This window comes from Callithrix jacchus, chromosome 13 (assembly GCF_049354715.1).
Source record: "Callithrix jacchus isolate 240 chromosome 13, calJac240_pri, whole genome shotgun sequence".
In the NCBI taxonomy this organism is placed as follows: domain Eukaryota; kingdom Metazoa; phylum Chordata; class Mammalia; order Primates; family Cebidae; genus Callithrix; species Callithrix jacchus.
Window position 1 is genome coordinate 5900812 of NC_133514.1, and position 16519 is coordinate 5917330.

The 16519-nt window shown below is 40.7% G+C and overlaps 1 protein-coding gene across 4 annotated transcripts in view; it reads right to left on the reverse strand.

Moving 5' to 3' along the window:
- Positions 1–16519, reverse strand: part of CSMD1 (CUB and Sushi multiple domains 1) — a 2142320-nt gene that overhangs the window by 190657 nt on the left and 1935144 nt on the right. For all 4 annotated transcript variants that reach the window (XM_035269622.3, XM_017963591.4, XM_008979004.5 and 1 more), the window contains one exon: positions 13242–13430. In XM_035269622.3, coding sequence (XP_035125513.3) covers positions 13242–13430 — 189 coding nt within the window. The remainder of the gene's footprint in view (positions 1–13241; positions 13431–16519) is intronic.

A 16519-nucleotide genomic window follows, 5' to 3' on the forward strand; every position in this document is an offset into this window, starting at 1 on the left:
AAGGAAAGAAGGGAGGGAGGAAGGAAGGAAGGAAAGAATGAATTTGGAATTTTAAATCAGTGAAAAAAAAATTAGTGGAGAAAATAATTACCCAGCAAAGTATTTAATAAATGACACTCAGATAACTGTGTAGCTAACAGGGTGACATCTTAAAATAGGATCACACTGAGACCAACACAGATTCACTCTAGAATATGAAGCAAACACTTCCATGTATAAATGAAGCTACAGAACAGAAAATTAGTACCTCAATGTATAAATGAAATATTTCAAATTTTAGAAGAATAGGTCAATGTTAACAGAAAATGAAGAGGACTTTTCTAGGTGATAGTTCACAAAGATTAAGACGTTTCAATTCAGAGCCTAGTAAAGATATTTGCATATGACTGACAAGTGGCTAATAAATTATTGCACAAAGAACTTTCAATGTAATTGAATAAGACCAAAGAAAAATAAGAAAACCATGAGAACACAAACTTTTTTTTTTTTTGACACAGAGCCTTGCTCTGTCATCCAGGCTGGGGTTCAGTGGCATGACTTAGGCTCACTACAACCTCTGCCTTCTGGGTTTAAGCGATTCTCCTAGTGATCCGCCCACCGTGGCCTCCCAAAGTGCTAGGATTACAAGTGAGAGCGACCACACCCAGAGAGGATATGAACTTTAAAATATATGAAGATTTTGTACCAGTCTTCAATACTCTGGTCTTCCCATAATGGTGGATATTAGCCTTTGAGTGTACTCATCACCTGAGTAATGAACATTGTATCCAACGGGTAACCCTCACCCCCTGCTCACCATCCCCCCTCCCTCCCTGTTTTTGAAGTCCCAAGTGTTGATTATTTCCAGCAATCCAACAATGTGTTTCACCCATGCTGATAATGTACCTGCACCTGTGGTGTGCTTGTGAAAGCAGACTCTAGACTTCCTGGAGCCTGTCAAATCAGAATTGTGCAGTGCTGGGAGTCAGGAATTCACTTTTTAAACTAATATTCCAGAGGATTCTTGTTAACTTTGCAAGGTGAGAACTGCGGGCCAATGAGAAGGACTGGTCAGCTACACAAATACGAAACTGAAGTAAGAAATGCTGACATGAACAGAAAGCCACAGTGGGCACCCCGGTCCCCAAGACACAGCAGACTGCCTGGGGGCTGAGCAGAAACGAGACAATGAGAAGCCACTCCACATCTCGATAACAGTGCATCCAAAAGGGAAAAGAGGCAAAGCTCACACTGTCTTCATCGATGTGGCCTACGTGGAGATAAACACCTGCCTTCCAGCCTCAGTGCAAAGCACTAAGTCTCTCTGTGATGGTCCCTGGACAGAAGCCCCATCCTGTCCGGCGGGTGCAGCCACTTTCCAGCACTAAGTGGTCACTTCCTTTGAACTGTTCACTAATTTTTCCTGTCTCAGCTGTCTCCACATAACCATTTTGGACAACCAGCTTCCCCAGTAGCCTGAGGCTCGTGCCCGCGCACCCATCGGGGTTTTACCCACTGCAGCTCTTGCCCAGGCTCGTCCACCCGCTTTCCTCCAGAACCACTCTTCTTTCTACCAGAAACTGACATTTTCGAACTGTCACTTTCGCAGGTAGAGGCTGCTCTGTGCCTCTTCAATGAAAGACGATAACCTATTCTTCAATGTCAGCTGGCATCTTAAACCGCACACAGGGCATTTCACTATCTTTACTCCTCTTTGCCTTTTACTGATCTAGGAGCTGTCATTTTCAAAGTTCCTCCTGCTAGAGTACAAAGTTACAGGCTGACTTTCTCTCTCTCTCGCTTTTTTTTTTTGAGATGGAGTCTTGCTCTGCTGCCAGACTGGAGTGCAGTGGCACAATCTCAGCTCACTGCAACCAACCTCTGCCTCCTGGGCTCAAGCTACTCTCCTGCCTCAGCCTCCCAGGTAGCTGGGATTACAGGTGCCCACTACCACAACCTGCTAATTTTTGTATTTTTAGTAGACATGGGGTTTCTCCATGTTGGCCAGGATGGTCTTGATCTCCTGACCTGGTAATCAGCCTGCCTCGGCTTCCCAAAGCTCTGGGATTACAGGCGTGAGCCACCGCACCTGGCCCTGGCCGACTTTCTCACCCCTATTTCCCGTTTGCCTCTGTTCCCCTATCTTCCCACTATCCCCTTGTTTGCTTCTGAAATATTCTGAGTATGCTAAGCACATTAAACTCCATTATAGGATTTTTTTTTAATGTAAAATACATAATTGATCTCCATTAGCCACTCTTCTGCACAGGACCCTTGATTCTTTTATAAAATATTACTTTGCATGTTTTGTACAGTTACTTGTCCAGAATGGTCAAGGTCTTCATATCACTACTACGATTACACAAAATTACCCTTTCTGCACATTTCCACTGACTACAATACTGCTTTTATTAGAAACCACATTTCATATATAGTTAGAATATGTGAAGTCTGGGATGCTCAGTGTGTGCCAAGCGTGGATGGAGGAAACACATTATTTAATTTAATAAATAAACATGCTGGGTTTTAGCACATGGTAGAGGAAAATTATGCGTCTTCAGTAAAATGCCTGAGATGTAATTTGTATACTTCAGAAGGTAACTGATATTGATCGCGCTGGACTCTGCATTTCAGTCTGATCTTGGAAGATTAATTTGATGTGGGGTTGGCAGGCAATGGCCTGAAGGTCAAAACCACTCTGCAGCCTGTTTTTGTACAGTTCACCAGCTAAAAATGGCTTTTACATGGTTTTTAATAGTGAAAAATTTAAAGACAAAGAATATGCCACTGAGACTGCACATGACCCCCAGAGACTGGAGGTCTACTTGGTCCTTGACGGAAAAAGAGAGCCACTCTCTGATTTCAGCTACCATGAACAAGAAGGGAAATGCGTTACCAGCTTAGTTACCTCAACACTCTGCTTGACGGGCAACCAACAGGTTTGCACCGAACACCTTCCTGGTTGCAAATATGTCTGACTGCGTGAAAGTTTGTTTTTCGTTCGGCTCCTGTTCTTACCCGGCATTAGGATAAAGGTTTCATGCCAACATTTGCGTTTAATCCTTCAAAACAGATTGGGGGGCACCTTTATGCCCATTTGCAAATAAAGAACTTCAGTGAAGTCACTTGCCCTGTCCAGGGTCACACAGCCAGGATGGGAGGAATCCATCACTAAGTTGCAGGAGGTACCCAAGCACCCCTTTCAAATCTCATAGGATTGTGTGAGGTAGCTTTCAGCTAGGACAAGTAGGAGAAACCTCATTTTACAATGTACTTGATGGAAGTTGGCCAGTTTGAGCTACATGGACTGTGTTGATTCACATCCTGGTAATTTACAATCTGGCTGACATAATGCCTACAACCTATATAAATGTCTTTGTCTATATATATATAGACACACACATGCATACACACACATATCACACCATGTGATTTGACACTGAAAATTCCAGGAATTTCTATTTAAGCTTCTAATGAAATCTGAATGTCTGGAAATACTGTATTATTATCACGAAACAGAGGAGGACAGTGATAATGAAACAGAAGCAAGTAAATATGCATACAAATGTGGGTCAGGATGGCCGGGGAGGCCCATGTTAATTGTAGCTAAATAATTATAAGCTTGCTTGGCTCAGAGTACACTGAAGTTCATATACTGTATTATTGGTGCAGTTAATCAGAAATCAAGCGGCAACAGGAGGCCTAAGGCAAAGACCATCCGAGGGCACAGTAACATCAGGGACACCTCGGGTGGTTGCAGAGCAGGGAATACTGCTCCGGTCCCAGGAAGGCCTTCTCAACATGGAGACTGCATGAGGGCCTCGTAAAGAGGGCTTGTGCAAAGATCTCTGAGAAGGGAGGTGACCTCTGCTCACAAGATCAGGGAGGGTCTTTGCAGATGGGAGCTGGCAAGGAAGAGAAAAGCCTTGCAGGACAGAGGTCACGGAAGGCCTTAGGCTCTGTCTAGGTTCTCAGAATACGGAGTGATTTTAATTGCTCTGTCCTTAATACTTGGGAGATAAAAGTCCCTTGATGCCTGTGCTCAGACCAGGTGGCTCTTCATCCACTATACTTCTGATGCAGCCGCACCCTGATAACAAATGGCAATAAACTCAGAGTACTAGTTTAGCACGTCTCAGAAGGATCTCAAGTGCTCTCCCCACTTCCCGGCTATCTTACCTACCCATTCGCCCTCCCCTTCCACGCCCAGAAGATCAATGAGGTCATGCACATAATATAAGTGTGTGGAGCGCAGAGCTTGGGCCGACAGGGCTGCCACGCTTGTCTAGGTCCCCAGGACCCACGATGTAAATTCTACTCTTGTGTCTCTGTCTCTTTCCTTTTCTCAATCCCTTGTCATCACCAGGACTAAGGGCACCCACATACGGGGTTGGGGCTGGTACCCAACATATAAAAATCAAGATAAAAGTTTTAACTACTTTGCTCTTTATGTTCATAAGTGAAGGATTTTAATATTTATAAAATATCCCAATTAATTCATTTATGCCAAGTCTCCTAACATATCCTCCTAACATGTGAGAATGATGTTGTTTTAACAATTTTGTATCGAATGGGAGAAAATTTTTACAGTTTACCCATCTGACAAAGGGCTAATTTCCAGAATCTATAAAGAACTTAAACAAATATAGAAGAAAAAAACAACCCCATCAAAAAGTTGGCAAAGGATATAAAGAGACGCTTCTCAAAAGGCGACATTTATGCATCCAACAAACAAATGCTCATCATCACTGGTCATTACAGAAATGCAAACTAAAACCACAATGAGATCCCACGTCACGCCTGTGAGAATGGCGATCATTAAAAAGGCAGGACACAGCAGAGGCTGGGGAGGATGTGGAGCCCTTTACACTGCTGGCGGGAGTGTACATCAGTCCCACCACTGTGGAAGACAGTGTGGCTCTCCCTCAAGGCTCTAAAACTAGAATTACCATTTGACCCAGCAATCCCATTACTGGGTATATGTCCAAAGAGTTATAAATCATTGTTATAAAAACACATGCACCCGTATGTTTATTGCAGCACTGTTCACAGTAACAAAGACTTGGAACCAACCCCAATGCCCATCAGTGATAGACTGGATAAAGACAATGTGGCACATATACACCATGGAATACTATGCAGCCATAAAAAAGGATGAATTCGTGTCCTTTGCAGGGACATGGATGAAGCTGGAAAGCATCATTCTCAACAAACTAACACAAGAACAGAAAAGCAAACACCGCATGTTCTCATTCATAAGTGGGAGTTGAACAATGAGAGCACATGGACACAGGGAGGGGAACATCACACACCAGGGCCTATTAGGGCGTGGGGGGCTAAGAAGGGATAACATTAGGAGAAATACGTAATGGAGATGACGGGGTGATGGGTGCAGCCAACCGCCATGGCACTTGTGTACCTATGTAACAAAGCTGCACATGTACCCCAGAGCTTAAAGTTCAACAAAAAAATTGTATAAAGTAAAAGAACAGTTTCCTCTGAGAGATGCCCTGTCTGTCAGTAAATAATATTTAGGGGTGAATACATGATATAATGGAAATCACTTCGATTCTAGAATCTGAAAGACTGGAGTTTCAATCCCACGTGAGATAATTAGGCACTGTGCTTTTTTCTAGTAACATCACCTGCGAGCAACAGCATCTACAAGGATTGAAGAGACACACGTAGACATATCTTCAGGTGTCCTCTGTCTCCTCCACCCACCTCTGCGCCAGTTCACATCCTTTGCCATGCTATGTATAAGCAGAATACAGGGAGCTATATCTAACTATAAGTTCTGACTTTAAAAACAGAAGCTTAACCATGTAGTTTGTGAGAAAAATGGTTTTATTGTACCCTTTATTGCCTGCAAAATGCTAGCAAATCATCAACGAACAACAGACAAACTCCACTCCAAGCAAAAGCCACGTCTGATAGAAGGCTATGCGCACCAGACCTATACAGGGAACAGCTGCTCGGGAGTTGCTCTCTCTCTGATCGGGAACTTGAGAGCAGTGCACTCTGATGTGCCAGTTTAACTGGATCTTTGAGATAATACCGAAAATTTCAGTTCTAATTCAGGCTTCTCCTCAAGACGAATAAGATCAGTGTGCTGATAATGGAAACAACTGCTTGGCAGAGTTTCTTGCTGTACTCTGAGGACAGACGATCTGCCTGGCTTTATCGAGGATGATAAAAACCAGCACAGATTTTCAGAGAGAAGTAATTTAAAAAGTCAAGCAAAGTGAGAAAAACGATCCGGATTTCTCTGAAACCAGTAAAACACATCTTGCCAGCTCCACCTTCTCACTCACAGAGGAGCCGTAGTAAAACTTTTACTTGCTGAATCTGGGGTAAGGCTCTGTCCAGGCTGTGGCCTGGGTTCTGCCACTTTGAACCCCAGAATTGGGGTTTGGAGTGGGTGCCCCCAAATCCGCTTTGAGACCTAGCGATAATAACTTGCATACATGTAAGATGTGAAGGCTTATTCTACTTTCCATGTTTAACCCTCTCAATCATTCTGGGAGCTACATATCAAAATCTCTATTTTACATGGCAGAAAGTAGGTTTAGGGAGATCGGGGCTCCCTGGGCTTTTGGGGGCTACTTTTGACAGGGATGGTCCTTGCAATGTATCCTCAAATTTCAAATCCAAGTAATTTTTCTCTTAAAGTTTGGTGCCTCTGCAATGTCATTGGCAAAAAAGTGAACTGGCGCAAGACAAACCATCTTTAAAGGGAAAACATCATTCTCAAATATGTATCCTAGAAAGCCATCGATTACTGATTTTCTAAATTTAAAATGGTTACCAAATGGCCACAGGCGACAGGGTATTGTGCTTGAGTCTGAGGGCCACAGTGGCACCCACATGGTTTGTAAGATCGGTAGTTGGGGGGCCTACAAGAGAATGAGCTCAACCTTCCAGGTTTGATCTTGCTCATTTATTAAAAAGCAAATGTTTTATTTTAGTAACAATTTCAATATGTTCTTCTAGACATGTTTGTAAAGGAGATAATATAAATTGTGTTTATTTTATGTAAGAAAAAATATAATATCAACTCAAGAATCATTGTAATATTAAATAGATCAATGCAGATTTTAAATTTACAATGCCACAAAGAGATATTTGCTGTTTTTTAATTTTTTCTTTCTTCCTTTTTTTTTTTTTTTTACAGTTTTCAAGCCCCCTATTTTAAAATAAAAATAGTTAAATAACTATGATGACCTTTAAGTTGGATGTGGAAGTCCTGAAGTATTTTGCTGTTTGCATCCGTCATTACATTCCCAGTTATCTCCGTGACCTTCTTCATGATTTACTGCAGGATGTGTGACCACGTTTGACCAAATGCGAGATGCTGTCAGAGTCTAAACTGTTACTTATTTTCTGGTAGAGCTGCCCGGTTTGAAATGTATTACAGCAGATAGTCTTTCTTTAATTACAATTTTATTCATTTGAATTGGTCCTTATAAAACTTACAAAGTCAAATATGATGAAGCAAATGAAGCACTCAGTATCATAAACTAATTTAAAATCCACTGCCTCATTACCGATCATTTTCGAAACTCCATCTTTTCTTAGCCTCAGACTCCCTACTGGGGACAGCTTGCACCCTGGACCTGAAGCATAAATATCAAAGTCGATTTCCTGAAGCTTCTTTCCCTCACATGATCCACATTTCAGTGAATGGTACCAAATACTTCCAGCAATCAAGCCCCCACCAAAACATGCCGTCCCAGATTGATCTCTTCCTTTTTACCTGCTACCATGAGAGACTGTGGACTCTGCTTCCTAAGTATTTTCTGTATCTGTTTTCAGGCCAAACCTGTTTTCCACTGTATTTCTAGAAGCCTTCATATTGTCAAACACACACTGTTAGGACCCACTAAGTGCTCATGAATCCCAGACAGGATTCATGCCAATCATTCATCATGCCAACGAAAGACTGAGCCTTCTAAAATGCAGATGGGATTGTATCTCTTTTGCTCTTTAAAGACGTCTCATCAAGCAAGGGCAGAAGGTGAAAACCGCATAAACATGCAGCTGAGACTTTCCACGGGCTGCTCCCGCCCGCCTCTCTAACCCATCTTCCTCTACCACGTCCCCTTCACCTTCCAGCCCAGACGTCCCATCAGAGAACAATGTCCTGGACCTCCTGGGCTACTTCTGCTAAATGACCATCCATTCCTGTGGACTAGCATACTGAATTGTATTTATTAATTTATAAGTCTCTCTTCCTCCAGACTAGCAGAGCCGTAAGAGCTGGGAATATCTTTTATTCACCTTGGTACCTGCAGTGCCTAACTCAGTACTGTTTGAACTGAAAAGAAAACAGGCTTCCTTAATACTTATATGAGGCTTCAGACCCACAACTAGAACCTTAATCTACAAACACGGACAAATAGTTAACATCACTTCTCCTGTATATGAAGGAATACAAAAATAAGTATGTCAAGAAATTCTGCAAAATATACCCTCTCCATAAACATGCCCTTGTACCTACTTTTATGTTGGGTAGTGTGCTTCAAGCCTAGAGGTGTCAGAGGTAAAACCCGTAACTTTATCCCTACAGATGTGCTACGGTGGAGCCTCTCAGGTCCCAGTTTTATATCAAATATGAACATCTGCAGGAAAAATAAAATCATGAAAGACTTCTCTGCTGATATGAGTGGCAATGACGTGGTGCCATGTTGATTTAGCTGGGGTTTTTGAAAATTGTTTTTCCCATGCGGAGTTCTAAACATCTTAAAGCAAGAGCTTACCTAGTCTTTTATTTAATCGCCTACAATTATAAATTGTCAGTAATTCAGGGTCACGTAAATGGTGATCATTCTTCCATTTATGTTAACTCTCCTTAAACAAAAATGCTAGATTTTTCAAAGACAGAACGTGTCTTCAACTATCTCAGAACTGAAAATAAAATTATCTAAATGCCATATATCTCTCTCCTTGTAAGTTGAAATTACTAATTAAGATTCCAAGGGCCAAATAGAAAATAGCGTTCCCTTAACATTTTATTTTTAACACCAGAGGAAAATAGCAACACATTAATGATAATCACAAGCCTTTTTCTTTTTAAAGTGTTTTCAAATTCAGCCTCAAAATAACTTTTTGAATCTATAATTTAAAAAATTTTTCTGATTATATATTTTTTGAGACAGTCATCAAAGAGTCCAATTTGTACCTCACTAAGGATGTGGCTTCATCTGTTACATTCAGCTGAATGTGTCACTCTGTATTCCAGGTCATGGGGTCCATCCATGGTGGCAGTTACCATAATTTATATATATATACACATATATATATATATGGTCTCATTCTGTCTCCCAGGCTGGAGTGCAGTGACACGATCTTGGCTCACTGTAGCCTCTGCCTCCTGGGCTCAGGTCATCCTCCCACCTCAGCCTCCCAAGTAGCTAGATCTACAGGTGCACACCACCACACCTGGCTAATGTTTGTATTTCTTCTAAAGATAGGGTTTCACCATATTGCCCAGGCTGACTTGAACTTCTGTGTTCAAGCAATCCGCCACCCACCTTGGCCTCTCAAAGTTGCTGGGATTACAGGTGTCAGCCACGGTACTCAGCCTATAATTCTATTTTTCATTATTAGACTTTGAATCCCTTGGAAGGAAAAAGGCTTTTTGTTGTTGTTTCCTCATGTGCCAACATACACAACTGCTCAACACATCCATGAGCGGATGGGAGAAGGTTCCCAGTATAACCACAACACTCCACATGCAATTCACTGATGAAAAGCAGCTGAAAACCCGCAAAGTCTCTTTCCAACTGTGTCATATGAGGCCAAAGTGTTTCTACAACTTAGGGAAGTATATGTATTCTAGGGACAGGCACAGGGGCACACACCTGGAAGCCCAGCACTCTGGGGGGTGAAAGGGGTGGATCACCTGAGGTCAGGAGTTTGAGACCAGCTTGAGCAACACGGTGAAACCCTATTTCTACTAAATACAAAAAATTAGCTGGTTATGGTGGTGGGTGCCTGAAATCCCAGCGACTTGGGAGGCTGAGGCAGGAGAAGTGCTTGAACCCAGAAGGCCGAGGTTATAGTGAGCTGAGATCGTGCCATTGCACTCCAGCCTGGGCAACAAGAGCAAAACTCCATCTCAAAAAAAAAAATCTACATTCTACATGTAACAAAAGGAAAGTGTGTCATTAATACTAAACAAATAAAATCTCCCTTTACTGTATACTGCAAAAAACACACATTTAAATTTTACATTAAATTCAGTTAAATCAATTTTAATAATTCCTTAAGGATAAGCAAAAGACTGTTGGGGTATAAATTGCCAGTATCTGTTATACAACCTTATGCTATTTAAAACTTTTATAATTCCTTCTCAATGGCCTTTATCTATCCAGATAACCATTTTTACTCTTTATTTTAAAGGTTTAACTTTTGTTTTTAAAATGATAAAAATGCCTATTTAATTGTACCACACAAGTTAATGTTCAAAAATCCTACTTTTCACTATATTTTTTGTTTTGTCTTAAGCATTACAGTCTATTTATAATGGAAATACTGTTATATTATAATTACAATGCTATTTTACACAAATTGTAATTATCTAAAAGGTGAGTAAAAGGACTCTTCCATAAGAAATAAATTTAAATGTTTAAAATATAGATTCTTTCAGAATTGGTATTTGCAGGATTCTATCTTAAGTATAATTTCTTCCAGCAGGAAACAATTCCACTTTAACACTGGTCGGGCTCTCAGAAAGACTGGATTCTAGACCAACGTTTTTATGATTATTAAGTCCCTTACCTTTCGTATGTTTCAGTTTCAAATACATAAAAATAAGTCGTTCAATGAGATCGTTTTTACGATCCCGCCAACTTTCAACTTTCAAACATCAAAATGTGTGAAGAAAAAACAAAACCATATTGATTCCAGGTTAACAGGACGTGTAGAACGTTGCAGGTTGTTTTAGAAAGATGATCCTTCTTAAATATTTTATAATTTGAGAACAAAATCATGTAAGTTATTTATTGCCAAGAACAAATCTGAAGGAAGATACTCTAATTCTTCTTCTAAAACATGGTGTGCCTTCTAGCATCCCACAACCACAAAGCCATTGCCTCTCTGTCATGTTCAACACAAGGAAGAGACACCCTGACCATGTACAGATTCCTTGGCGAAAACTGCAGAGATGTCAGAAGAGCCTCATCTGCAGTGTGCACTGTTTGTATTTCTGAATCATTTAACTTAGCATTAAATAGTTCTGCTGGGGGAGGCCATGGGAGAAGAAGAAAGAAGTCAAGACTTATCCAAAAGCCACATATTTGATATCCTTTAATCCTCCTCAACCATTCATTGAAAGAGCAAGCCATGTTTCCACCTCGTAGTTAGTTTCCAGAACTCCTTGTTTACGGATCAGAAAGATGATCTGGCAGGTGCTTGGCGCCACCCGAGTCCCTTTGGGACATGAAGGTCCCTTTCCGTACCTCTTTGTGCTTCCACCCGGAGAGCACATTCCCTTTAGGCTCTGATTTGACTCCGCCTCTAGAGGACAGAAAATGACTTGAGGAGTTTCTGCCTATTCCACGGAACTCCTTTCCTGTGTCCAGGCTGCTGTTTGGGTTGTGACTTTGGCATTAGCGTTCTGTTTCCCACACCAGTGGGCAGAGACCACAGGGTGTTCTCTGAGCTGGAGTTGGGTCTCTTCAGCAATAGATTCTGTGACCCTGTTCTATAAACATCCTAGCATCTGACATCCATAATGCCATTGTCTCTCAGTCATGTTCAACACAAACAACAGACAGCCTGAACACATTCCCACAAATTCTACAGAGTCATAGAACATTTAAAGCAAAAGAGAAATATATCTTCTGCTAAAAACTATTCTTTTAAAGAAAAAAAAATCATCATTCCAATCATTCTTAATGAATTAAGCTGCCGGTGTCTCTCTCTATGTTTATTTTACATTAAAGACAAATTTTTAGAGGTAAAACATAAATAACAGGCTAAATGTCTGATCAACTTCTTAGAGTCAAAGACACCTACAATAAGTGTGATAAGAATCTATTACTGTCTCACAAAGCAATACCAGAAAATCAAATATCTAATGAAAATGAGAAAAAAGAGATCCAATATGAGCTTCCACTCATAAATCATAATTAGCTTTCAAAGACTAATATATTTCATTATGAATATAAACCTTGATAAGACAAAACTATGAAAATTTCATGACTTCAAAGCTTTCAATTAAAATTAAAATGCCTTATTTGAAAACCTGGTTTTTATGCATGTGATTGATAAAATGCAAAAAAAGGCATGAAATATTGAAATCAACTTCAACAAGTCCTAGATTTAAATAAGCAAAAAAAAAAAAAATCAATCAAATACAAAGCTTACGGCTCAAAGTATAAGTTTTTAAACTAAAACAAGGAAAATGAGTTTTTCAGAAATTAATGTTTTAAAATTAATACAATGGTCAGGAAAAATTATTTTGAATCTTAATCAGATGACACTTTTTTTTTACTTCAAGAGGAAGTAGAAGGAAGTGTTAGAATAGCTTGACCCATATGTTTCCTTCAGCACTATTCACAATAGCAAAGACTTGGAACCAACCCAAACGCTCATCAATGACAGACTGGATAAAGAAAATATGGCACATATACACCACGGAATACCATGCAGCCATAAAGAAGGATGAGTTCATGTCCTTTGCAGGTACATGAATGAAGCTGGAAACCACCATTTTCAGCAAACTGACACAAGAACAGGAAACCAAATGCCACATGTTCGCACTCGTAGGTGGGAGTTGATCAATGACAACACATGGACACAGGGAGGGAACATCACACTCTGGGGCCTGTTGGGCTGGGGGCTAGGGGAGGGATAGCATTAGGAGACATATCTAATGTAAATGACGGGGTGATGGGTGCAGCAAACCACTATGGCATGTGTACACCTATGTAACAAACCTGCACGTTCTGCACATGTACCCCAGAACTTCAAGTATAAAAATAAATAAATAAATAAAAACGGCCACATTAAAAATTAAAAGAATAAGTCCACCCAGGATCTAGCGAATGTCCAACCTTTCTCCGGATTTAGGCTATACAGCTAAATGTCAGGAAAGTTCGCACGGCCAGTGGAAAGTTGAATTCCTACGGTTATAAACCAATGTTCAATATTTCCTTACCTTTCATCCTTAGTTCCTGCTTCATTTACATGCAGAGAGTGATTAAATGAGAGCAGTATACAGACAACAAGGCTGGGGATGAAAATGAGTTTCTTACCCTGGCAGAGGGGTGTGAGGGAGTCCCACTGGTACATGCCGAGTGGGTTCCGTCTACAGGTTGCATTGCTGTGGCCGATCATTCTGTATCCAGGCTTGCAAAAATAATGCACTTGACTTCCAACTGCTCCCGCAGTCCTGTTTAGAATTCCCCCATTCTTCAGCGGGTGGGTCAAACTACAGTAAGGTGCTGTGGACAGACAGAAACACACAGAAATAAGTAAACAAACACACACATGGCTGGTGCCATTGCCCTGGAGAGAGCATATAAATGAACTACTTCTGTTCTCCAGACAGTAGGAAGTGAGCACCGCATGTACGTTTGTCCTAAAGATCATTCCAGAACTGGAGAGTCAAGAGACAAGTCTCTTACTCTGAAGCTGAGATCACCTGCAGCTGAGTCCATGTGAAGCCAGGATCCTGCCTATGGCATTTTGAGAAACATGAGTGGGATCCAATCTTTTGGCTTCCCTGGGCCACAACGGAAGAAGAACTGTCTTGGGCCACACATAAAACACACGAACACTAATCATAGTTGAGAAGCTATAAAAGAAAGTGCAGAAAAATCTTACAATGTTTTAAGAAAGTTTACGAATTTGTGTTGGGCTGCATTCAAGTCATCCTGGCCATATGCAGCCCGAGGGCTGTGGGTTGGACATGCTTGGTCTACAAGGTCATTTTGAATGACCTCACTGACCTCTCTAAAGCAGGTTACCTAGTGAATAAGCACATATATCACAAGGATAAAAGTAAAAGGGGACTGTGCAAGTCATCATATTTGCAACAAAAGTATTCTCAATGTTTTTAAGTATTATTAAAATGGAGAAAGAAATATATAACATTTTCTTAATGAAGGCCATTAACTTTTTCCTGTCACTGTTAAGTGAAACTTGTAGACTGTACAATGATGTGGATATTAACCTTCTCTTTTAATATATGTGATTTGAATGAAAACTTTGAAGAAAATGCATCCTCTTGAGTCAATAACAATCTCACAATAGCTTTAATCATCTCCCTTTGTAAGGAGACTTTTTTAAACTAGAGACAGGCATTTGTTAAAATAATAATCTTACTCATACAGAATGTCACATTTCCATGGCTAAAAGTCCCTGCATCTTATTTACACATTTAGACAAAGAAACATGCTTCATCCTCACAAGGCGCAGTCACTCCTGCATAAAATCCTAGGGACTCACTTCAGATAAATTTAAACAATGTAACAGAGAAAGTCGTGAAGAACTGGAAACTCCCGGTTTCTTTTTAAAGAAGGGTTTTTAGATCTTCCATTTCCCTGTGGGGCTTCCATACAAAAGCACACACATGCAGGTCTGAATGCTTCATGTTGTCCCTTTCCTTGGAAATATATTCAGAAGAAACTTTCTGAAGGTTTTCTATCGTAGTGGTGCCCAGAAGCAACATCAACGTGTCTGGCCTCAGTTGCCAGCCATGTCCCTATAAGAAGCATCCTCAGAGACTATTCTCAGCTGGGTGAGCCTTGGACATACCATTTCATTTTTTTAAGAGGCCGATTTTTCTTAAGTGAAAATCCACTATCATAAGAACCTCTTGACTCATGGCTCCGTTGGCCACACCATTTTCTAGACCAAATTCTTCTCAGTTTTGAATGAACCAAAATACTTCCTTTAGACAAAAGATGAGTACAGTCAGGCACCCTAAATACCAATGACTTAGAAGCACTGTGCTAGTTAAAAAAAAAAAAAAAAGGTAATTAAAAAATAGAACATTCATACTGTAGACTCCTTTCCAAAGTCACAGATAAGTTAAATAAAGTCTGCGGGAGGCAGTGAGACCATGAGGTTTGTTGGATGTCACCTGTGCCTTATGACACAGCCACATCTGTTAAGGGATGTACTTTTGTAATTTGAAGGATAATCATCTAACTCTACAGATCCCACTAAGAGTTCATTTTCTTTTACTGTGTTTCTTCTATTGCAAGTCTCTCAAAATACCTGTTCTTTCCTAACTCACCTAGAATAAGGCATGAAGGGCCCCACAGGAGAAATCGTCGCACAGAACACAAAGAGACTGGAGCACGGGCCGTGCCGGCTCCACACCTGGCTACTGTAAGAGGAATTTAGAGGAGCAGGGCCCAGTCTTTCCACTCTGCTAATGGAGCCTTGGAAAACCCGGGGTACAGAATGAAAAGTCAAATGGGTATCCAGGGGGAGAGAAGGCTGGGAGAGGCAGATATCCTGGAATTTTGGGGTGAATGCCAAACCAGTCTGTATTTCTGATCCTCACAAGACAGAAGCTTCCATTTGCTTCTCATAGTACCAAAGGGACACTGTTAACTCAGCCTGCACAGTTTAAGGAATTACCCAGAACCTTTGTCCAACAGGCATTTCTTTGTCTTTTCTTAACTCCGATTTCAATTATGGTGATCCATTATATTGCTTTTATGCCTGAATGATCGAGAGTTTACATGCATACGGCAAATACATGTTGGAGATGCAATGTGTGGTCATGTGACCATATTATGGGATAGTGTTTCCCTGCCCACATCTGAATAATTTAGGGACACTTTTGTTTAGTCACTGCTCAAAAATTACTGGTGATGAGCTAGCAGATATCACTGAGTCACCAATTCCAAGTAAGAAGCTGTAAGATAGAGAGAGAAGACATTTTTATATTCACATACAACACGTCTCTCTCGCTCTCTCTCTCTCCCTCCCTCGCTCTATCTCCCCCCACTGAAACAACATAAAATTCTATAGTCTTCTTCTCCCAATACAGTTTAACAATGACACTCTTCTTCTTGTATGAAACAAATGAAAATACCTTTTGAAAGACATAGAGATCATTGTTCTCACAACTGAAGGCTTAATCACATCACCGGGCTACTAAGAATTTCTGTGCACATAAAACAACACAAATGATGTTCATCATTATTTCCTCTGTGCTGACCATGTTTGCACATTGGAAAAATTCAATTTTGAAAGTCTATCTGTTTTCTGGAACAAGGAATTTGCTGAATATAAATTCCGTCACTGCAACTGATGTCTTTGTAACAAAGCTCTGAATATATTTTATTAAACTTTCCAGAGTAAGAATGTCTGAACTGCATGCCTGTTGTCCACACATCAAGGGCCTTTCAAAATCTTGATGCTTTTTACCATGTTATGATGTCTGCCAACCAGAGAGAGCACATTTTCCCTTTGCATGCTCCTAGTCCCTAAAGACGTACACCACCAACACAGTAATAAATGATCCTGCGTCAACACACACTGTCCACTTCCCATACGCAATGAGCACCTTTCA